This window comes from Hypanus sabinus, chromosome 2, assembly GCF_030144855.1.
Source record: "Hypanus sabinus isolate sHypSab1 chromosome 2, sHypSab1.hap1, whole genome shotgun sequence".
Taxonomy (NCBI): Eukaryota; Metazoa; Chordata; class Chondrichthyes; order Myliobatiformes; family Dasyatidae; genus Hypanus; species Hypanus sabinus.
Window position 1 is genome coordinate 71,637,521 of NC_082707.1, and position 24,027 is coordinate 71,661,547.

Genomic DNA, 24,027 nt, shown 5'->3' on the forward strand with positions numbered 1-24,027 from the left:
TAAAGCTATCCAATTAATTACACTGCCTGCTCCTGTTCAGTGTATTTTTTTTCTTTGTCAGATATTTATTCAGTTCATTTCTGCTTGCACCAAACTTTCAGGCAATGGATAAGCATGACCATCACCAGAGAGAAGGTTTCATTCCATTCTTCCAAAAAGAATGACTTTCCGAAGAAACTATTTCACTGCAAATTACGACTGATAGTTATGAGTTATTGATGTTTCAGACTTCAAGGTCTCTTTATTGCATTTGATGCAAAAGAAGGTATTTTGCAAGTTAGAGGATGTTTCACAGCATAGGTCTACCGTAAAGGGCCTGAAAGACCACTTATTTCTTTCTTTGCATGTTCCCTTATTTTATACGATTCAGGGCCTTTCTTATCCATGTAACTCCACATTGTAATACTAAAAATTTCAAAATTCCCTAAATTTAGAAATACAGTAAATCATACTACTGGTGACTTGGAACCTTGATAATTTGGCACCTGACTTATTGATTAATGTTTATTGTGCTCTGTTTTCACTCACTGGGGCTCCAATTCATACATTCCCATTCCACTCACTGTGGCCCACGTTTTCTTTTGACTTCTCTGAGCCCCAGTTCCCTCTTTCCATTTCGATTTACCAGGACTGCAACGCCCACATTCCTGTTCAACTCATCCAGATCCTGATTTCCATGCTTCCCTTAGTCTCATCTAGGTCCCAGATCCCACATTCCCTTTGAACTCATTGGAAACCCAGTTCACCCAGGATTCAATTTTTGCATTCCCATAAATTATCTAATTCACTGGAAAATTTATTAAACTGCTGTGTAACAGCTTAACATTAATTAAAAGTTTGTGGGATATTAATAGAATTAACTTCCAATAGTAAATAGTCCAATAAATCTTGTTGAACAAAGTCCTGAGTCTTCTGAAGCATTAAGTTGTACTGTAGACAGTTCACAATAGTTTGAATTCTGACGCCATCTAATGTTAGTAAGTAGCAACGTGCAGATTTTGTTCAGTGAATTCGAAGTACAGACAAGTTTGCAAATTAAGAAAAGCATTTATGATTTATAGCATTAAAAGCATTTAATTTTTCAGTGTTTTCTTGTTTCAAAGTCACATCGTTAATGATTACATAGCACCAAAAAAGATTTAAAGAGAACAGGGTACAAGTACTTGTCTTAGTCTCACCATCGCTGCCTTTTCAAAATAGAATCACGTTTAATATCTCTGGCATATTTCGTGAACTGTGTTGCTTTATGGCTCAGTACAGTGCAATACATAATAATAAAAAACTATAAATAAAAATAAGAATATATATATAAAATTTAAATTAAATACATAGTGCAAAAATAGAGCAAAAAATAGTGCGGTAGTGTACGTGAGTTCATTCTCCATTCAGAAATCTGATGGAAAAAGGGAAGAAGTGTTTCCTAAAATGCTGGGTGTATATATATTAAGGCTTTTATAACTCCTACTTGAAGATAACAATGAGGAGGGCATGTCCTGGCTGACCCTTTCCACTGCTAATTCCTTGGTGAGGACTGATGTGTGTTCCCTCGACTTCCCCTTCCTGAAGTCCATAATCGATTCTGTGGTCTTACTGACATGAATTGCCAGGTTGTTGCAATGTTTCTAAATCAGCTGATCTATCTCACTCCTGTATGTCTCCTTGTCACTATTTGAAATTCATCCAACGTTAGTTGTGTCATTGTCAGATTTATAGAGAGCATTTGAGTTGTGTGGAGCCACACAGTTGTGGATGTAGAGAGAGTAGAGTAGTGGGTTAAGTCCACATCCTTGAGGTGCGTCAGTGTTGCTTGTCAGCGAGAAGGAGGTAATATTTCTAATCTGCACTGACTGTGGGCTCCTGACAGAAAGTCAAAGATCCAGAAGCCAATGGAGGTACAAAGGTTTAGGCTTTGGACCTTGTTGATTAGTACTGAGGGCATGACGTGGTTGAATGCTGGGCTATAATAAAAAACAGCAGCATGATATAGGTATTGCTGTCATCCAGATGATCGGAGGCTGAGTGGAGAGCCAGTGAGAATCCTTTCACCATATACCAATTGTGACAATAGGCAAATAGTAGGGATCCAGGACCTTGCTTAGGCAGGAGTTGATTCTGGCCATGAACTCTCAAAGCATTTCACCACAGAAGATGTGAGTGCAACTGGGCAATAGATGTTGAGGCAGCTCATCCGCCTCTTCTTGGCACTGGTATGATTGTCACCATTTTGAAACAGGTGGGAGGCTCCAGCTGCAGCAGTGAGAGATTGAAGATGTCCTTGAAAACTCCCGACAATTGGTTGGCACAGGTTTTCAGAGCCCTACCAGGTACACCATCAGGGCCAGTTCACCCTTTTAAAAGATGTTCAGGTGTCAGTCTCCAAAACAGAGATCACAGAGTCACCAAGCAGCAGGGATTCGCACAGGGGTAGTTTTATTCTCCCTTCAAAGCATGCATAAAAGACAGTGAGTGAAGGTTCACAGCCATTCATGATGTTAGGTTTTGCCTTGTAGAAAGCAATGGCCTGCAAATCCTGGCAGAGAACTAACAATTGAGTCTCTAACTTCAACTAGAATTGTTTTCTTGCTCTTAAACTAGCTTCACTTAAGTCATACCCGGATTTTGTGTATAGTTCTGGATCACCAGTCTTGAATGCCATAGAGCTAGCCCACAGCAGACTATGAATCTCCTGATTCATCCACAACTTTTGATTAAGATATGTCCGGTATGCTCTCAAAGGCACACCCCCATCCACACAGAATTTGATGAAGTCAGTGAAAACTGTGGCATATTCATTCAGATTCAGATTATAAATCCTAGAATACTGTCCAGTCCGCTGACTCAAAGCAGTCCTGTAAGCACTCCTCTGCCTCCTTTCACCATACCTTCTTGGTCCTCAACACTGATGCTACAGTCCTCAGTCTCTGCGTGTACGCCAGGAGCAGAGGTGCAGTCAGGTGATCGAACTTTCCAAAGTGCAGGAGTAGGATGGCACGGTAAGCATTCTTGATGGTGGTATAATAGTGGTCAAATATGTTGATCCCTTTGGTTCCGCGGGTGATATGTTGGTTGTAGTTGGTCGGAGACTTTGTCAAGCTGACCTGGTTGAAAATCCGGCAATGATAGGGAAAACATCAGGTTTCACTGTTTTCTGCCTGCTCATTGCAGTGCTCAGCTCCTCCAGTGTCGGCCTGATGTTGGCCAGGGGTGGAATGTACACTGCTAACACAGTAATAGTGGAAAACTCTCTCAGTAGATTAAATAGATGGCACTTGACCCACTAGATGCTCCAGGTCAGGAAAGCAGGACTGAGACAGAACCACCATGTCCGTGCACCACGATGAGTGGATCGTGAAGCATACGATGCCACTAAAAGACTTAGCTGTCTTGTCGTTACAGTGGATGATGAAACACGCGGGCTGCCACACTGCATCCAAAATGGTGGGGGACAGCCTTGTTTCCATGCAGCTGAGTACAGAGCAGTCCCTGATGCCCCTCTGGTACTACAATCTTGCTCTGATTGGTCTTGTTTTTTAGTTTTATTCACAAGGACTGTTCATTCACCAGCAGGATAGTGGGGAATGAGGGATCTAAGGGCTCTGCATTTCAATCATTCTTGGAGACCAGCATGCTTTGCTGATTTCCCTTTTCTTAAAGGGGAACTGCACTCGCAACACATGTCTGCAGTCCAAGGTCGGCCAATCTTTAAGGATCACTAGATTTTTTAAAGGTTTTAAAACCATGTCGCTTATTGAAGTGTCCGTGACCGTGTCTTTGGATTTCAGCTAAAAATGAATATTTAATAATTCCGTTCAGAGCTGCCTACAAATAATCACCTCTTGTCAATGCCATCTTAGGAGTATAGTGTTTTGTAGCTATGTGGCCTCCATGCAGCCTTTATTGGTCAGGGAGTCATAGAACACTACATGCAATCGATGCCAAATTGTTATTCTGCCTAATCCTATTGACCCACAGTGGACCATCATCTCCACATCTCTACTCTCCATGTATTTATTCAAATTTCTATTAAGTATTGCAATTGAACTCGCTTTCAGCACTTCCTCTGGCAGCTCATTCCACACTCTCATCACCTTCTGGTGAAGAAGTTCCCCCTCAAGTTCACATTAATCATTTCACCTTTCACCCTTAACCCATGACCTCTAATACAAGTCTCACCCAAACTCAGTAGCAAAAGCCTGCATGCTTTACCCTATCTATACCACTGATAATTTGATATGCCTCTTTCAAACCTCCACTCATTCTCTGACACCTCAGGGAGTAAATTTTCCAATGCTTCAGGGTTACAGTTATGAATTTCCAGTTTAAGATGGTGCTATTGAAGATTTAAAATGGCTTACTAGTAAATCATAAGGCAAGAGATTCGACTAAAAATATTACTACCAAGATAATTTCTGAGGAGAATTGTGGCAACAATTCACAGTAGTGAGGAGGCAGGTGGAGACGAGTCTGGTACAGGGAATGAACCATGCTGGGGCAATGTGTGGCACAACCTGTTCAAGCAGGGGTAGCAGATGGAGTTCGTATTGCTACTGGAGGTGGAGTGAATGGTTTGGAAAGGACTCGATGCGGAAGAGTTTCAATGCCCATTTACCTAACCCAGGTGTGAGATTGGATCATTCCCAGCGCCACGCCAAGTTGGTGAGATCAGAAGTGGCATTGCAAGCATATCAAGATGCCAGGAGCCAGTTCTTAGAATGTGGCAATCAGCATTTGGATAATTTAAATGCTGGCCCAGATAGATGGAAGTGAGAGTCAGGCTGATTTCACTCACTGTCCCACAAATGTTTATTCCTTTCTTCATGGTACCGAGTCCGTGAACTGATCCGGCTGCTGTTTCTGCCCCACTGGAGTGATGAACTGGGCATCATGCTTGGGCCTACTCCAAATGCTGTAGGAGTGGATCTGGGACTCAGTCTGGTTCAGGATGCTGTTGGCTTGCTTCTATTGCTTGCATGTGATGCACTATCAATAACTCCAAAAGACTGGAAGTAGAGTAAATACTGAAAAGCTTTTACTAGCAGTAAAATGGACCACGTCCATGCTGGATGACCGTCCTGGACTGTGGGAGGAGCAGTGACACAATTGCCTTTATACAGGGGTCTGTGGGAGGAGCCACAGGAGCAGTCAGCAGAGCGGCGTGTCCAGACAGATATACATGGTTTACCACAGCATGATGCATGTGTGTTCTTTTTTTTCTCACTCTCTCTCTCTCTTTCTCTGTGCTGTGGTTTTATGCCTTTTTAGGTTATTCAGACCCCTTGCTTTGTGGTTCCCTGTGAGCAGACAAATTTCAAGGTATATAATTTATGCAATCTTTGATAATAAATGTGCTTGGAATCTTGAATCTTTGAATCTATTCAACCTTCCCCTATAACTCAGATCCTCAAGTTCTGGCAATCTCCTTGAAAACCTTCCCTGTATTATTTCAATCGCATTGATAAATTTCTTGTAGAAAGGTGACCAGAACTGAACACAATACTCCAGATTTGCTCTCACTAATGTCTTACATAACTTTCAAGGAAGTAGGTATATGCACTCCCAGGTTCCTCTGTTCTAGCATAATTTTCAGTGCCCCATCATTTACTGTGTATGCCTTACCCTGGTTTATTCTCCTAAGGTACAATACCTCACACTTCTCTGCATTACATTCTCAGCCCATTTTTGCAGCTTGTTCAGATCATACTACAAGTTTGGACAGGCTTCCTCACTATCCACTCCCTCCTCAGTCTTGGTGTCATTTGCAGATTTGTTGATCCACTTTAGCACTACCTCATCCTGATTGCCAAATGACTGAACCTTATTGACTAGCCTCCTATACAGAGCTCTGTCAAAGGCTTTGCTAAAGTCCATGTAGACAACATCTATCCCCTTTCCTTCATCATCTTTCCTTTAAGAATCATTACATAATTGGTAATGGTGATTAAAAAGAAATTACAGCTTCTTTTAAATTAAGTCTTTTGCTCAAAGTAACACAGAGTGACTTCTGGAAACCTCACTGTCCATCCTTCCTCCCAGCGCCACATAATGTAGACACAATCCACGTTTAAGAGGTGTAGACTAACTTTAAGTGACCACCAGCCATATTGTGTGCAATCTATGAGCAATGTGATTCTTAGAGCATCTGTCACAAAATTTGGATGCTATCTCTATCAGAAACAGTTGTCAGAATCTCTTGCCTCCTGCCAGCATCTACAGAAATTAACACTCTTTGTTTTTGAGATTAAAAGGAATATAATTGAAATGATATTATAACACTGGCATAATAAGTGTGGAATTATATTTCATTCAATTAACGTTCAAAAAGGACATCTGTAGTTGTTCTACAGATACAACAACAGCATAAACTACTTCTGTTTTAAAATGGATCCAGAGTGCAATACTAGAGAAAGTATCATATTTTCATGAGTATTCCACTTTTCTATTTCTCCTTGTGCTATGATTTTGCTGGAACCTTCTAAATGAGATGTGCATTTTAATAAACAAGCTAGTATTTGATTCAACACATACAAAATGCTGGCGGAACTCAGCGGGTCAGGCAGCATCTATGGAAATGAAACAGTTGACGTTGCGGGCCGAGACCCTTCTTCAGGACCGGAAAGGAAGGGGGAAGACATCAGAATAAAAAGGTGGGGGGTGTGAGGGAAGGAGGACAGCTAGAAGACAATAGATGAATCCAGGTGGATAGGAAAGGTAAAGGGCTGGAGAGGAAGGAGTCTGATAGGAAAGGAGAGTGGACCATGAGAGAAAGAGAACATGCAGGGGCACCAGGGCAAGGTGATAAGCAATTAAGAAATTATAAGAGGCCAGAGTGGGAAATAGAAGAAGAGTGAAGGGTGGGTAGGATTTTTTTTAACAGAAGGCCATCAAGATGGAAGCTACACAGATTTGAATATCATGGGTTGAAATTAAAATGGTTGGCCACTGGGAAATTACGCTTTTGGTACATGTTCAATTTCCACCTATGTAGCTTCCAGTCTGATGGCATGATCATTGATTTCTCCTTTTGATGAAAAGATGCCCCTCCTCGTCCTCTTTCTCCCATGCTCCACTCTCCTCTCCTATCACATTCCTTCCTCTCCAGCTCTTTACCTTTTCCACCCACCTGGCTCCATCTATCATCTTCTCACTATCCTCCTTCCCCCTCCACCCACCCTTTTATACTGGCATCTTCCCCCTTCCTTTTCATTCCTGATGAAGGGTCACTGCCCAATAAGTCCACCGTTTATTCATTTTCACAGCTGCTGCCTGACTGGTTTGAGTTCCTTCAGTAGTTTGTATGTATTGCTTTGGATTTCCAGCATCTGCAGAACTTCCTGTGTTTGGTATTTGATTCAGTCATTTAATTTTGCAATTAAAATTGTTTTAATATACTCATATTAAATTATAAAATTATTAGTGTTAGCATTGCATGATTACATGCTTTTGAATCTCCAGTTTTTCTTTAGTTTTATCAGTATGAGATAATTTTGAAATCAAGCTAAGGAATTTCTGGGACTGAAAGTCTAAGCATTTCCCTAAAGGTTTAGCCATTTGTGTTTCAGAGCTGCTTGGATGATAATGTGTCCATATATGATCATGATTATTCATGGAAACTTGTTTCTTCTTTGAAAGTTTCCAGTGATAACCATGATCATATATATACAAACATATTGCCATTCAAGCAGCTCTGAAGCACAAATGGTGTTGCTCAAGGTTACTAGCCAGGAAAAGTTCAAGATCTTTTTCTGACAAGAAACACTTTTAAAGTACGAGTAAGATTTATTTCATTTATATATCATTAAATCTGATGTATATGTTCTTAATCTATTTATTTTTTGTTCAGTCGTTAAAATGATGTATAATAATTATGCCTCAAATCTAAAAAGCCAGTTTGTATTCCATTCAAATCAATGGACTGAAAAAGATTCAGTTTCCATAACGGGAAGATAACCTGGTCATTGCCCAACCACTGATATTAGGTAAAACTCCTCTAGAGATAGTCAGCTATTGTCACAGTCAGAGAAACCAGCTGCATATGAGCCATCGCCAGTCAGTTTATCAGAAGCATTATGAAATGAGAAACAAAACAAAAATCCTGTCTATCTACTCCAAGATTGAAGTTGATATTAAAGATCTCTTTAAAAGAAAGCAGTGAGCTCTCCTAGCAAACATTACCTCTCTGACTGTCAAAATTAACAATTAACTGATCATTCATCCATCTGTTTGTAGGCTTTTATTGTGAGCTTCTGCCCACATAGGCGCAGCAGACAGCATCATTCATTGTGAGGCAAATTGTGACTTTGTACAAGTGAGGAGATAAATACCAGTAGGATATTTCTCTGAAGAATTGAATTATAATCTTTATGTCTGACTCTGGTGAAAACTGAAATAGATACTTGTTGGAGCTACATATTTTTGAAACTAAATGGCCCTTTCCTGGCTTTTGTGCTCAGCTGAAAAGGACAGCATGCACAGCTGATCTTAAAGAAAGATGTCCATGCCGACTTGAGATGTCTGTGCAACACAAAATAAAAATGCTGGAGGAACTCAGTAGGCCAGGCAGCATCTTTGGAAAAGAGTAAACAGTCCACATTACACTTCATCAGAACTGGAGTAAAAAGATGAGAAGTCCCAGTAAAAAGGTGGGGGTGAGGGGAGGAAGAAATACAAGGTGGTGGGTGATAGGTGAAACTGGGAGATGGGGAGGGATAATGTAAAGAGCTGGGAAGTCAATTATTGAAAGAGATAAATGGCTCGAGAAGGGGGAATCTGATGGGAGAGGACAGAACACCATGGAAGAAAGGGAAGGGGGAGGAGCAGCAACAGTAGGTGATGGGCAGGTAAGGAGATAAAGTGAGAGAGGGAAATGGGAATGGGCAATGATGAGGCCATTACCGGAAGTTTGAGAAAGCAGTGTTCATGCTATCAGGTTGGAGGTCACCCAGACAGAATATAAGGTGTTGCTCCTCCACCCTGAGGATGGCCTCATCAGTGCAGTAGAGGAGGCCATGGACTGATATGTCAGGATGGGAATGGGAGGTAACGTTAAAATTGGTGGTCACTGAGAGATACCACTTTTTCTGGTGGACAGAGCGTAGGTGCTCAGCAAAGCAGTCTGAGTTGGGTCACATCAGTTAGAGGAGATAACCCCAGCAGAATCACAGGTGAAGTGTCACCTCCCCTGTAAGGACAATTTAGTTCAATAAGTGGTAGTGAGGGAGGAGGTGTAGGGGCAGGTGTAGAACTTGTTCCGCTTTCAAGGATAAGTGCCAGAAGAGAGATCAGTGGGAGGGATGAATGGACAAGGGAGTTGCGTAGGGATTGATCCCTGCTGTAGACAGAAAGTGAGGTGGAGGAAAAGATGTGCTTGGGGGTGGGATCCCGTAGGAGGTGGTGGAAGTTACTGAGAAATATGTGCTGGACTTGGAGGCTGGTGTGGTGGACTATCAGTACAAGAAGAACCCTATCCCTGGTGGGGTGGCAGGAGGATGGGATGAGGGCAGGTGTGTGCGAAATGGAAAAGATGCAGGTGAGGGCAGCATTGATGGTGGAGGAAGGGAAGCCCCTTTCTTGGAAGAAGGAGGCCACCTCCTTAGCTCTGGGATGAAAAGCCTCATCTTAAGAGCATTTGTGGTGGAGACAGAGCAATTGAGAGATGGGGATGGCATTTTTACAAGTGACAGGGTGGGAAGAGGTATAGTCCAGGTAGCTGTGCGAATCAGTGAGTTTATAAAATATATCAGAAGATAAGCTGCCTCCAGAGATAGAGACAGGGAGATTGAGAAAGAGGAGGGAGGTCACAAACAAGAGAAAATCTGCAGATGCTGGAAATCCACGCAGCACACACAAAATGCTGGAGGCACTCAGCAGGCCAGGGAACATCTATGCAAAAGAGTACATTCAATGTTTTGGGTCGAGTCCCTTCAGCAAGCCTGGAGAAAAAAGGTGAGGATGCAGAGTCACAAGGTGAGGGAGGGGAGGGAGAAACAGTCGATAGGTGAAACCAGGAGGGGGAGGGGTGAAACAAAGAGTTGGAAAGTCGATTGGTGAAAGAGATACAGGGTTGGAGAAAGGAGAAATCTAATAGGAGAGGACAGAAGGCCCTGGAAGAAAGAAAAGCGGGGGTGGGGGGGTGGAGGAGAACCAGAGATCCAGAGATGGGCAGGCAAGGAGGAAAGGTGAGAGAGGGAAAAGGGGATGGAGAATGGTGAAGTGGGGGGGGGGGAGGGTGGTCAGTTACCAGAATTTTGAGAAATCAATGTTCATGCCATCAGGTCGGTAGCTACCCAGATGGTATATCAGGTGTTGTCCTCCAACCTCAGAGTAGCCTCATCGCGGCAGTAGAGTTGGCCAAGGGTAGACATATTCAGAATGGGAACGGGAATTGGAAGTAAAATGGGTGACCACTGGGAAATCCAGCTTTTTTTAGTGAACAGAGCATAGGTGCTCAGTGAAGCAGTCTCCCAATCTATGTCGGGTCTCACCGATATACAGGAGGTCACACCAAGAGCACTGGATACGGTAGATGGCCCCAGTAAACTCATAGGTGAAATGTCGCCTCATCTGGAAGGACTGTCTGGGGCCTCTGTGGTATGGACAAGCCTGTTTTTTTCTATATTACCAGCAGGCTTTAGATTAAGATCTTTAAGTTTCCGTAGCTTTTTAAGAGGGATTAAAGAATTTTAATAGACAAGGAAGGAAAAAGTGCCATAATTGTCTAACATATTTAGTGTGAAATATGGGGTTAAAATACAATAGGACAAGGAAAGAACCCAAAAATGTTATCAAATATATAGAATATGTTAAAAAGTAATTACTTGTCGTAATTTGGAACTCTTCTAAAAGAATATTACGAATGAATCACAACACACAAACACAGTTCCACCTTTCCCACTCTGCCACTTGCAAGGATGCTGTTCTGTTCTGTGGGTTCTTCTGCCTCTGCTGCTTCTGTTCCCATGACATAGTTTTCCTTTCCAGGACGTCTGAGATGCCCTCTTTTCTCAGAAAGTGAAGTTTTCAGGTTTTCTCCCCACAGCTATTGAAACAGTCCCCATCTACATCTCTTCTGTTTCCTACACGACAGTCCTCATGATGTTCTCTGCTTCCCCTCCCCTGATATGACCTATTTGAATTCCCTTTGTCCTTACCCTCCACCCATGAACTTCCATGTCCAATAAATCCACAATTTCTGCCACCTCTAATGTGATCCCACCACCAGGCACATTTTGCACTCCCCTTCCCTCCCCACTTTCCGCAGGGATTACGTTCTCTGTGACTCCCTTGTCTACTTGTCCTGCCTCCCCAGGTGCACATCCTTGCAGCTGTATTATCTTACCTGGCCCAATAACCCTTCTCTTTCCCCTCCCAAACCTTTTCTCAATCTCTCCATTATCCACAGCTTCCTCCCTTTGTTTACTCTCCTCACTACCTTCACTTTATTCCATGGTCCATTGTCCTATCAGGTTCCACCTTCTTCATCCCTTTGTCACTACCACCTATCAACTCCCAGCTTTTACCATTGATGCACCATCAATAACTCTCTCTGAGACGTAAAGGCGAGATATCGGCTTTTATTGACTGGAAGAAGGAACAAGCAGTGGTTGACCAGCATACTACATCCTGGAGACAGAGAGGCTGGGCTCAGGCCTCAATCGCCTTTATACCGGGGTCTGTGGGAGGAGCCACAGGAGCAGTCAGCAGGGGGCATGTCCAGACAGGTATATGTAGTTCACCACAACCATCATGGCCACTACACCCCTCTCCCTCTTTCACCTGGATCCACCTCTCAATGGTCCACTCTTTTTCCATCCCTTTCCCTCAGCTTTTTATATTGACCATCTCCCTTCTTTCATTCCTGGCCTGAAGAAGAATTCTCAACCTTAAGAGTCACCTGTCCATATATGCTCTCTAACCCAAGTTTTTCTGGCTTATTGTGTGGTGTTCCAGACTTCAACATCTGTGGTATCTCTTGTGAACCACACAATTAGTTTTCTTCTAGGAAGAATTATAATTTTGTGTATGATAAATAAAACTGATTTGCTGTATCATGCAATCTTCATTGCATGAAGATCCCATTCAGGTATTTTATAATCTATCCAGTCTGTAAAATGCTCTGTTCTGCAGAATGTACTGGACTTGATGTGCTTCATGTAATCCAAGTAGCAAAAGTATTTCGGAGGGCAAGGATCACTGATACGTGATAGGCCGTAGGTATGAGCCACTTTTGAAAAACCCTTCTATTACCCTTCTCCTCAATTTACCAAAGGTTGTGCTGACATATTTAAGACAATGCTAAATCTTATTACAGACATCAACCTTTGCAAAAAGGTGCCTCACACAATGTGGGAAATAGACCAAATTTTCCAGAGTCTTGGCATAAATCCTCATTGGCAGAGGGTACTGTGGTGCAAGGGTGGCATGTTGGTGGAGAATCTTTGTCTTGCAGATGCTAAGTGTGAAGCGTATCCTTTAGAATACTTCAGTGAAGCACTCAATGACGGCTTGGAGCTTGGCATTAGAAATGTACCACCAATGTTGTGTCCCCTAAATCCTCCTAGAGAAAGAATAATCGACCAATTTTACCCGACATCACCAGCAGTGAGGCCACAGTACTTGCCCAGTACTAGACTCCTGAAACGATCGATATATTCTGAACCTTATCATGGGAAGTAATTACCAAGTGGGCAGAGAAAAATAATCAAAGATGTTGCAGAGCCTCTTTGAAGAAATACAACACTGACTCCTGACAATCAGAGTAGAAGAGGAGAATTCAAGATGTGCAGAGCACATTAAGCTATTCATTGGGAGCATACAAATGTCAAGAACTGAACTTTATCTCATTAAATACCCACCTAGTCCCAGGGGCACCTTTTGCCCCACTTGAGAAAGAATGTATGGTTTCCACATTGACCTCTTCAGCCACCTCAGAACCTGCAAAACTGGAGGGAGAAAGCTATCATAATCCCAAGGAACTGCAGAAAGGATAGGAAATAAGAAGAGGGAAATAGAGGAGGAGCAGCAGTAAGAAGAGAAGTAAGATTGGAACCAGCTAATCTGGTTTACCTGTTATTGAACTACAGAGTCCCTCTCCATTGTCCTGGTCTTGGCCTGGGATCTCCCTCACTGCTGCCCTAGGCAAAGGTTCTCCCTGAATAACCAAGCTTTTACTGCATCTGACATTATTGTTCATTCATTAACTTTGTTTGATTAAGGTTGATGCAGCGGACTACAAAATAACACCGCCTATAAAAGAAAATTGAGTTCCTGACAGCAGCTTCAAGATTTCATATTAGAATGCAGGAATTCCAGAATTACTAACATTTGTAATAATGTCACATGAGTGAATATGGAAAGATTTGCTAAAATTGACAACCATAATCTGGCCTGTTCCCAAACCATAGGGTCTTCTGTTTGTTCTGGTGAAAATAACTCTTAAAGAATAGAAATGTCTTGAGCATTTAAAAATCACTATATAAAATCACTCTCTATGACTGTGTGGCTAGGCATAGCTCAAATATCATCTATAAATTTGCTGGCGATACAACCATTATTAGCAGAATCTCAGGTAGAGACAAAAGGAGGGACAGGAGTGAGATACACCAACTAGTGGAATAGTGCTGCAGCAACAACCTGACACTCAACATCAGGAAGACAAAAGAACTGATTGTTGACTTCTGGAAGGGTAAGACAAAGAAACACTTATGAATCCTCATAGAGAGATCAGAAGTGAAGAGAGTGAACAGTTTCAAGTTCCTTGATGAAAACATCGCTGAGGATCTAACCTGTTCCCAGCATATCGATGTAGTTATAAAGAAGGCAAGACAGCAGCTATACTTTATTAGGAGTTTGAAGAGATTTGGCTTGTCAACAAATACACTCAAAGACTTCTATAATTGTACTGTGGAGAGCATTCTGACAGGCTGCATCACTGTCTGGTATGGAGGGGCTACTGCACAGGACCAAAAGAAGCTGCAGAAGGTTATAAATCTAGTCAACTCTATCTTGAGTACTAGCCTACAAAGTACCCAGAACATCTTCAAGGAGCAGTGTCTCTGAAAGGCAGCATCCATTATTAAGGACCTCTAGTACCCAGGGCATGCCCTTATCTCACTGTTGCCATCAAGTAGGAGATACAGAAGCCTGAAGGCACACACTCAGTGATTCAGGAACAGCGTCTTCCGCTCCAATTCCTAAACGGACATTGAATCTTTGGACATTACCTCACTTTTTTTTAAAATATGCAATATTTCTGTTTTTGCACTTTTTAAAAATCTGTTTAATATATGTAATTGATTTAATTCTTTATTTATTATTATTATTTGATTTATATTTTTCTCTGCTGCTAAGTTAACAAATTTCACATCACATGCCAGTGATAATAAAACTGATTCTGACTCAAATAAGTCATTATATATAAATACATTTAATGTATTATAAGCTACAATAAATTAACTTGAGCTGTGCGCACAAATTGCTTGATGAACTCAGAAGGAAACAAACAATTGACATTTTGAGCCTAGTCCCTTTAACAGGACTGGAAAGAAAGGTGACAGAAGCCATAATGAGAAAGCAAGGGGAGGGGAAGGAGTATAAGCTGGCAGGTGATAGGTGAGACCAGGTTCGGGGGAAGGTGGGATGGTTGGGTGAGGGGGAGGATGTGAGAAGCTACAGGTAAAAGGTGGAAGAGGGTAAGGACTGAAGAAGAAAGAATCTGATAGGAGGACAGCAGAGATGAGGTTAGGAACTGGGGGTTCCGTCCCTCTATACCACTGTCCCCTTCTGTCAAATTTTAAGTACACATAAAACGTACAATCATTTTCATTTGGCTGAACTTGAAAAAGTATAACTTACGGTCAATATTAACTGAACTGAACTTAATTTAACACTGATGTCTAATTCCTTTCATTTATTGACGTGTGATGAGTTTTAAATGGGCCATTGTCATAGATATTAAAGAACAATAACTTTCTTTTACAGGTAATTTTCTTTTACCAGACATGGCAAGGTCCCACAGACAATCTATTTCTGAGGGATGTTTGAGGGATAAACACTGATAAAACATACTGTTGCTTATGTGAATAGTGCCATGGGATCTTTTTACAAACATTTGGGGTCATGTGTAGGGTCTTTATCTCACATCACAGCTGAATAACAGCTGCTTCGGAAGAGCACCTCCATCATGACACTGTATTGAAGTGTCAGCCAATTTAAATACGCAGATCTCTGGGGTGTAGTTTCATCCAGCAGACAGCTTGTATGATGAGGGCTGATTCATTGTATATCTTCAAAGGAAACGGTGCATCGTTCTGAGGCCATAAAAGTGGCAGGCACCATGTAATAAGTAGTGTGGTCTGGACCGTTTTAACCATCATAATTGTGGTCAGTTAGGAATATTCCAGGTATTTTCCTCCATTTTTTTTAACCTAGATCATTGTCAGTCTCACAAGAGTGGCTAAGTAGATATCTAATCTTGATGCATAAGATGTAACAAAGATGTAAGATATAATAGGCAGTCTGTGTAGTCCAGTGACCTTTACTTGTATGTTATTTGCACACATTCACATGCAGTCCATTGCCATTGGACTAAGAGGCAAACATAACCCCGGAACTACCAGGATTTAGAATTAGTGCAAAAAAAATGAAGATCAAGAGCTTTGGTCAATATATAGAGGGGCCTACTAGACAGAGTGCAACTCTGGACCTTCCCCTGGGGAATGAAGTTATGCAACTGGTAAAATGTCTGTCAGCAAGCATTTCGGGTCCATTTTTAAATAGTTCTGGAGAGGATACAGGTGATTCACAGTAAAGTGTGAACTGGGACAAACCCAGATTCTAGGCTGGATCTTACAGTGATTGACTGGGTGAAATTGTTTGTGGGGAAAGGAGTATCCACCAAGTGGGAAGCCTTTAAAAGTGTGATGTTAAGACCTCAGTACCAGCATGTCCTTATTAGTGTGGAGGACAAGGCTGGCAGGTTCAGGGACTACTGGATGATAAAAGGTATTGAGGCCAGTTAGTAAAAAGGAAAGCCAACATACCAAGTAATTAACTGGGAACTAGTGAATTTTTTGATGAATACAAGGTGTAGGAGTAAATAGAGAGAGAAATTAGGAAGGCAAAAAGGGGCTATCAGAAGGATCTGATGGGCAAGGTGAAGTAAAATCCCAAGAAGTCCTGTAGGAGTAAAAGGTTACAGAGTAAATGGTTAAAGGGTAAAAGGTTAGCTGAGGAAAGAATAGTTCTCCTAAAGATCAACAAAGTCACCTTTGTGTGGAAGCAAAGAAAATGAGTGAGATTAGGATTTTGGAAATTACGATGTAATTATAGGCAGCACTTTGAGTATTGTGTACAGTTTTCATCATCCTGTTACAGGAAAGATGTTACTAAACTAAGAAAGACTTTATTCCCTGGTACATAGGAAATTGAAGGGTGACCTAATGGATCATGAGGGAAATGGACAAGATAAAAGGATATAGCCTTTGTCCCAGGTTTAAGCATAGAGATGAGAAGCTCAAGGACAGTTTCTTCACATAATGGAGTTGCATTTTAGAATGAGCTGCTATAGGTATTGCAAATGCAAGAAGATGTGCAGATGCTGGAAATCTAAGCAACACACACACAATGCTGAAGGAACTCAGCAGGCCAGGCAGCATCTATGGAAAGGAGTAAACAGTCATTGTTTTGGGCTGAGATCCTGCATCAGGCTCATGAAGGGTCTCGGTCCAAAGCATTGACTATTTAGTCTTTTCCGTAGATGCTAACTGGCCTGCTGACTTTCTCCAGCATCTTGTGTGTGTTGCAATATATATTGGGTGGGGTAGACATCTTAGTAACGTTTAAAAGTCATCTAGATAAGTATATAGATAGGAGAGGTTCAGAGGACTATGGGCCAAACACGGGCAGGTGGAACTTACTCACTGTGCAACACCGCTGGCATGGCCAAGTTGGGCTGAAGGGCCTGTTTCTATGCTGTATAACTCTGACCATTCCATCCCATGGAAACCTGAATGAATTAGTTTTGAGTTAGAGTTACACAAGACAGAAATAGACCCTTTAGCTTATCTTTCCACTTGCAACCAAGGTGTCTTCCTGAGCTAATCACATCCACCTACATTTGGCCTATATCTCTCAAATATTTTCCAGTTCATGTACTGTACTTGTCCAAGTGTCTTTTAGATATCTTTCCAAATAAACTAGATACAAGGAAGTGCTTAAGTGTAACAAGTAAAAGGACAAGTAACTTGACAAAGAGATGAATTTTGACTATGGAGTTTGAATTTTCATTTGATTGCCATTTTTGCACAGGAGATTGATATCCTTGTTGCTGTTGGTGCAATTTGTTTTCTTGCATTTTGGGAGATGGGGGTTGATGTTTTTCTTTGAATGAGTTGCATGGTTTTCTTTGTTTCATGGCTGTCTGGGGAGAAGATGAATCTCAAGGCTGTATACTTTGATAATAAGTGTAATTTGAATTCTTTTAATATACATTAAATATATGCTACTATATTGTGTGTAAGTCAGGATGGTTGTATTTGGATTAATTGATTCTTTTCATAGTCGTGAAAACAGTGTTTTCTTTTTCTGTTACTTTGTCACCATTTTGGGTGTTTATGTAACTGTTCTAAATATTGTATTATTTGGTAATACTGTGGTGAGCCACTTCCCAGCGCACTTGAACCGGCTCATAAAGCGACGCGCACCTGCATTGCGGCCGATCCCAAGTCTGCTTCACCAGCAAGGGGAAAAGCCCGCGCGCGGAACAGGACTGTGAATACGCACCCCCTACAGCATTCCTGCCCGGGGAGGGCGGGATCAGGAAGGCTTTAAAGTGAGGCCACAAAGTTTGAATAAACCTCTTTTGTAACTGCAGCTCACCGACTCCGTGTCGTTATTGCAGTGCTGCATGTAGCACACTGCTACAATTGGTGACCCCAATGGACTGGAGATGAATGACGCTGCATCTGTTCATGCAGTTTCATTAAAACTGCCAAGCTTCTGGACGCTGCGACCTCACCTATTGTTCCAGCAGGCAGAAGCCCAATTCCACATTTGGCAGATAACCTCAGATGCCACACGTTACTACTACGTGGTGAGCTCCCTCGACCAGGAGACAGCGGCCCAGGTTGAGGAGTTCATACAGTCACCCCCAGAGGGCCGCAAATACACGGAATTCAAAGCCCTGCTCATAAGGACTTCCGGACTCTCATAGCGCGAGCGAGCTGCCGACTTACTGCACCTGGATGGTTGGGAGACAGGCCACCGTCAGCTTTGATGAACGAGATGCTGGCCGTAGGACACAAGCCCTGCCTCATGTTTGAGCAGGCGTTCCTGGAGCAGCTGCCCAAGGACATACGCCTGCTGCTGTCCAACGCGGATTTCAGCGACCCCCGGAAGGTGGCAGCCCGGGCGGACTTGCTGTGGAATGTCAAGAAGGAGAGTGGGGTGTCCATTGCACAGATCACCAGGCCATGCTCCCAGCAGCAAACCAGACCAGGCCCCGCCATAGAGCCCGCTAACCCCAGAGGCAGGGGTGAGGAGACCAACGAACAATGGTGCTTCTACCTCCAGCGGTGGGGTGTAGAAGCCTGCCACTGTAGCCCACCCTGCAAGTTCCCGGGAAATGCCAGGGCCAGCCGCTGCTGATGGCTACGGCGGCTGGCCATCGGGATAGCCTCCTGTATGTCTGGGACAAACAGTTGGGACGCCGCTTTTTGGTTGACACCAGAGCCCAGATCAGCGTCTTACCTCCGATGAGTTACGACACCCACAACAGAGAACCGGGTCCCACCCTGAGGGCCACAAACGGTAGCACAGTAAGGACCTACGGCACCCATACGGTGCGGCTACAGTTCAGCTCCAGCCGGTTCATGTGGGACTTCACTCTGGCCGCCGTAGCCCAACCGCTCCTGGGAGCGGATTTTTTGCGAGCTCACAGCCTACTGGTCGACCTGCCAAGGAAGAGACTGGTCCATGCAGAGACCTTTCAAATATTCTCCCTGGGTGCAGCCCAGTTGCCGGCCCCACACCTAGACTCCATCACGCTGTCCGACAACGACTTCACCAGAATCCTGGCGGATTTCCCATCGGTTCTGGCATCACAGTTCATGGTAGCCATGCCCAGACACGGCGTTCAGCACCACATCCCGACACAGGGACCACCACTCCATGCCCATGCTCGAAGGCTTCCCCTGGACAAGCTCCGGCTGGCGAAGGAGGAGTACAAGAGGATGGAGGAATTGGGGATCATATGGTGGTCTGACAACCCATGGGCCTCCCCCCTGCACATGGTGCCTGAAGCAACAGGGGGCTGGAGACCATGCGGTGACTACCACAGGCTGAACAAGGCTACAACACCAGACTGCCACCCTGTGCTGCACATTCAGGACTTTGAAGCAAACCTGTACAGTGCACAGATCTTCTCCAAGGTAGACCTCGTCCAGGGATACCATCAAATCCCGATGCATCTGGACGACATCCCCAAAACAGCACTCATCATCTCCGTTTGGCTTTTTCGAGTTCCTCCGCATGCCGTTCGGCCTGAAGAATGCTGCACAGACATCTCAGCTGTTAATGGACACGGTGGACGCAACCTGGACTTCGCTTTCATCTATTTGAACGACATCCTCATAGCCAGCAGCAGTCATCAGGAGCATCTGTCCCACCTCTGTCAACTCTACCTCCAACTGAATGAATACGACTTAACAAACAACCCGGCCAAATGCCAGTTCAGGCTCGACACCATCGACTTCCTGGGCCACAGGATTACTAAAGACGGGGCAACCCCTCTGCCCGCCAAGGTAGACGCGGTCTGCCATTTCGCCCGACCCAACACAATCGAGGGTCGCTGGCAGCTCCTGGTGTTTTTCAGCAAACACCTACAACCCCCCCCGAGCTCAAATACAGTGCTTTCAACCAGGAACTGTTGGCGCTATACCTGACAATCTGGCATTTCAGGTACCTCTTAAAAGGTAGGCCCTCCACCGCATTCACGGACCACAAACCACTTACCTTTGCGTTCACAAAAGCATCCAACCCCTGGTCGTCCCACCAGCAGCGACATCTGTCCTACATCTCCGAATACACGACGGATGACCGGCATGTCTCGGGAAAGGACAATGTTGTGGCGGACGCCCTCGCCTGCCCTAACATCCAAGCCCTGTCCCAGTGAGTAGACTATGAAGCGCTGGCGGAGGCGCAGCAGACAGACGAGGAGATCCCTAGTTACAGGACTGCAGTCTCCGGTTTGCAGCTCCAGGACCTCCCTGTAGGCCCAGGTGAGAAGACCCTACTCTGTGACATCGCCACCGGCCAACCCCGCCCCGTCGTTCCGGCAGCCTGGCGGCGGCACATTTTCAACTCCATTCACAACATAGCACACTCCTCCATCAGGACAACCATCTGGATGGTAGCCAACAGGTTCGTTTGGCATGGACTCTGCAAGCAGGTCAGTGAATGGGCCAGAACATGCATGCACTGCCAAACAGCCAAGGTGCAGCGGCACACCAAAGCCCTGCCACAGCAGTTCCACCCCACCCACCGGCGTTTCGACCACATTCATGTGGATATCGTGGGCCCCCTGCTAGTGTTGCAAGGAGTGCAGCACCTCCTCACTATCGTGGACCGGTTCACCAGATGGCCAGAGCCAATCCCGCTCACCGACACCACCTCCGAATCCTGCGCCCGGGCACTGATTGCCACTTGAGTATCTCGCTTTGGTGTACAGGCCCACATTACCTCCGACAGAGGCACTCAGTTCACCTCCAGCATGTGGTCAGCTATGGCCAGCCTTTTGGGGACACAGCTACACCACACAACTGCCTACCACCCACAGTCGAACAGACTAGTGGAGCATTTCCACCGTCACCTGAAGTCGGCTCTCATGGCCCGCCTCAAAGGGCCTAACTGGGTGGACGAGCTCCCCGGGTCCTGCTCAGAATCCGCACGGCGCCCAAAGAGTTGGTGTACGGCGCACCTATGGTCATCCCAGAAGAGTTCATAACAGCCCCAACGGGGCAAGAGGAAGAACCCGCAGCAATCCTGGGCAGACTACACGAGAGGCTCGGTAACCTGGCCCCCATACCCACTTCGCAGAATGGGCAAAACCTGGCATGTGTACCCAAAGACCTGCAAAACTGTAAATTCATTTTTGTACGACGGGACAGACATTGGACACCGCTACAGCGGCCCTAAGAGGGGCCATTTATGGTGATCAGAAACAAAGGGTCTACATTCGTGCTGGACATTGGGGGGAAGAGGAGGTTTTCACGGTGGACCGACTCAAACCGGCCCATTTGGACTTGGCGCAGCCGGTTGAGATTCAGGCACCACGGTGCAGAGGCAGACCTCCCAAACAGACTGTGGACATTGGGGGGTATACTGCCGGTTCTGGGGGGGGGGGCGGTTATGTGGTGACCCACTTCCCAGCGCACTCAAAGCAGCTCACAAAGCGGCGCGCGCCGGCATTGAGGCAGGTCCCAAAGAGGGCGCCAAGTCTGCTTCACCAGCAAGGGGAAAGGCCTGCGCACGTGATGGGACTGTGAATACACGCCCCCTACAGCATTCTGGCCCAGGGAGGGTGGGATCAGGAAGGCTTTAAAGCGAGGTCGCGGTTTGAATAAACCTCTTTTGCAACTGCAGCTCACTGACTCCGTGTCATTATTGCAGCGCTGCGTGTAGCACACCACTACAATGCATTAATAATCATCTACTACAGGACTATTTCAGTAGAATTAAGAAATGTCGCAATTGTTCTAAATAAATCACAGACATTGAGCAAAATAACACTAGGAAGAACCACTTAATGTAATGGTCAGCATTTTAAGCTGAAGAAGTAAGAAGGCTTTAAAAAAGCGTACGAGACAAATATGTTCAGTCTAAAACTTGAGCTAATGGCAAGAAGTTCTTATCCATGGCAAAGGTAGTAAGGCATTAGTTATTGAGAAAGAAAATCAAGCTTTAATTACATTTGCATTTAATCAACATTAATTATTTTAATTCTTTTAACTTCAGGTGGGGAAATTTTGAAGCCTCAGTTTGCCCAGTTTTTCCATGGTAGCCTTGCAGGTTTATCTATTCGTCCAGGCAAGATTGAGAGTCAGAAAGTTATCTCCTGCTTGCAGACCTGCAAAGAAGGTTTGGATATTAATTCCTTGGAGAGCCTTGGCAAAGAAATCAAGGTGAGGGATTACAGTGACTCATTTCTATGCTGATAGAAATGTTTCTATTAATTTTCATCATTGATCACTAAAGGTTAGTGTTTGCAGAATAATTTTGATAATAGTAAGTGCTGGGAGCACTGAAAAATATAATTATGTTGTTCGTATTGACAAATAATGACTTTATATTAATTTGCATTTAAAAGGTATTTTTGTAAAACTCTTCCATATTTCAAACTATGTCAACTTTAATAATTCAAGCACCAGCTTGTTTGCAGAGTTATACAAAATCATTCCAAGTTCACAGAGACTCTGGGTGAAACCAACAATTGTCCTATTTTGTGTAATACCTAGTTACAAATGGAAATTTTACTTCATTGATTATAACTCTTAAGGATTATACACAGTAATAAATTAATTTTGTTTTCTTTTGGTAGTTTCACTTTAATCCTGCCCAGTCAATCTTGGTCATGGAAGGGGATGACATTGACACCATAAATCGAGCAATGCAGTCAGTAGCATATATTAACTCAAGACAATTTCCAACTCCTGGTATTCGACGCTACGCACTATCCAGCCAAGTGCAGTAAGTTACTTGTAAACTGTACTCAAGATCGGCTTTGTTTTAGTCAGGGTCATTCAGCAAAGGCCATTTTGAGAGCCATCCTCTCATCCACACAAAATTAGGATGTATCCTTCTTTGTAACATGTCCTTGTGCTAAACCAACCTGATAACACATCATACTCAGCTCCATATTGTGCATTGAGGCGGGATTAGTTAATTATTTCAAAGCCCCTAAAATCATTATATAAATGAATTTTACAATTTTACAATATAATTAAAGACTGTACTTAAAGACAAAGTATATAATTGAGCAAATGAATGTGGCAGGGCGGAAGGTTACCTTAGTATGAAGAACAACTAGGAAAAGGATTAAGGAAGGGAAAAACTGAAGACGATGATAAAGCTAGCTGTAAGTATGCAAGCAAATTATACGAATTTCTGAAGATATTTAAAGTGAGCATTGGTCAAACAGAAAGTGAGTGAGGAATTGATATTAGAAAACAAGAAAATAGCAGCTGAAGCAATAATATGTTTTGTATTAATTTTTATCTTGAAGTTTGCAATTAAAATTGCAGAAATAGTTGTAAATCAGGAAGAGGAAGGGAGAGAGAAACATTGGGAAATTGTAATCACCAGGGAGATGGCACAGAAGAAGTTCTTGGAGCTTTGGTCTACCAATCCTTGGATACTGATCTGACTAATGAGATATTTGATGCAATAGTTTTAACTTTCCAAATTGCACTAAATTTAGTGATGGTTGGAGGAGAGTATATGTAGTTCCTTGATTTAAAAAGTAAGATAGAAAGCAAATTTTTTATACAAGTAAAATTAGTGCTTATCGTGTGAAAAATGTCAACAGTTATTATTAAAGATGTTAAAGAAGGTCAATTGGAAAATTTCACGTAGTTAAGCACAGTCAAGTTTTGTGAAAGGGAAATAATATTTTATCAATTTATTGGAGTTATTTGAAGAACTAGGTGCTATGGGTTAAGGAGAACTGATGAATGTCCTACTTTTAGATTTCCAAAAGGCACTTGATAAAGTGCTTCAACACAGGTCGTTGCACAAGGCATTAGTTATACCATTTTAGCATAAATAGAAGATTGGCTGTCTAACAAGAAACACGGTGTAAGCAGAAACGGAACATCTGCTAAAAAGATATAACAACTGGTATTCCACAGGGATCAGTGATAAAGCTCAAGTTTTTACAGTTTATATAAATGGCTTCAATCAAGGTACTGAAGATTTGGTTTTCAATTTTGCTGATAATACAAAAGCAGGTAGGAAAGTGTGTTGTGAAAAGAGCTT

At 43.4% G+C, this 24,027-nt stretch overlaps 1 protein-coding gene across 2 annotated transcripts in view; it reads left to right on the forward strand.

Annotated features, from left to right (window-relative positions):
• clstn2a (calsyntenin 2a) overlaps positions 1-24,027 on the forward strand; it is a 537,584-nt gene that overhangs the window by 480,410 nt on the left and 33,147 nt on the right. For both annotated transcript variants that reach the window (XM_059948013.1, XM_059948017.1), the window contains 2 exons: positions 22,009-22,175; positions 22,592-22,740. In XM_059948013.1, coding sequence (XP_059803996.1) covers positions 22,009-22,175; positions 22,592-22,740 — 316 coding nt within the window. The remainder of the gene's footprint in view (positions 1-22,008; positions 22,176-22,591; positions 22,741-24,027) is intronic.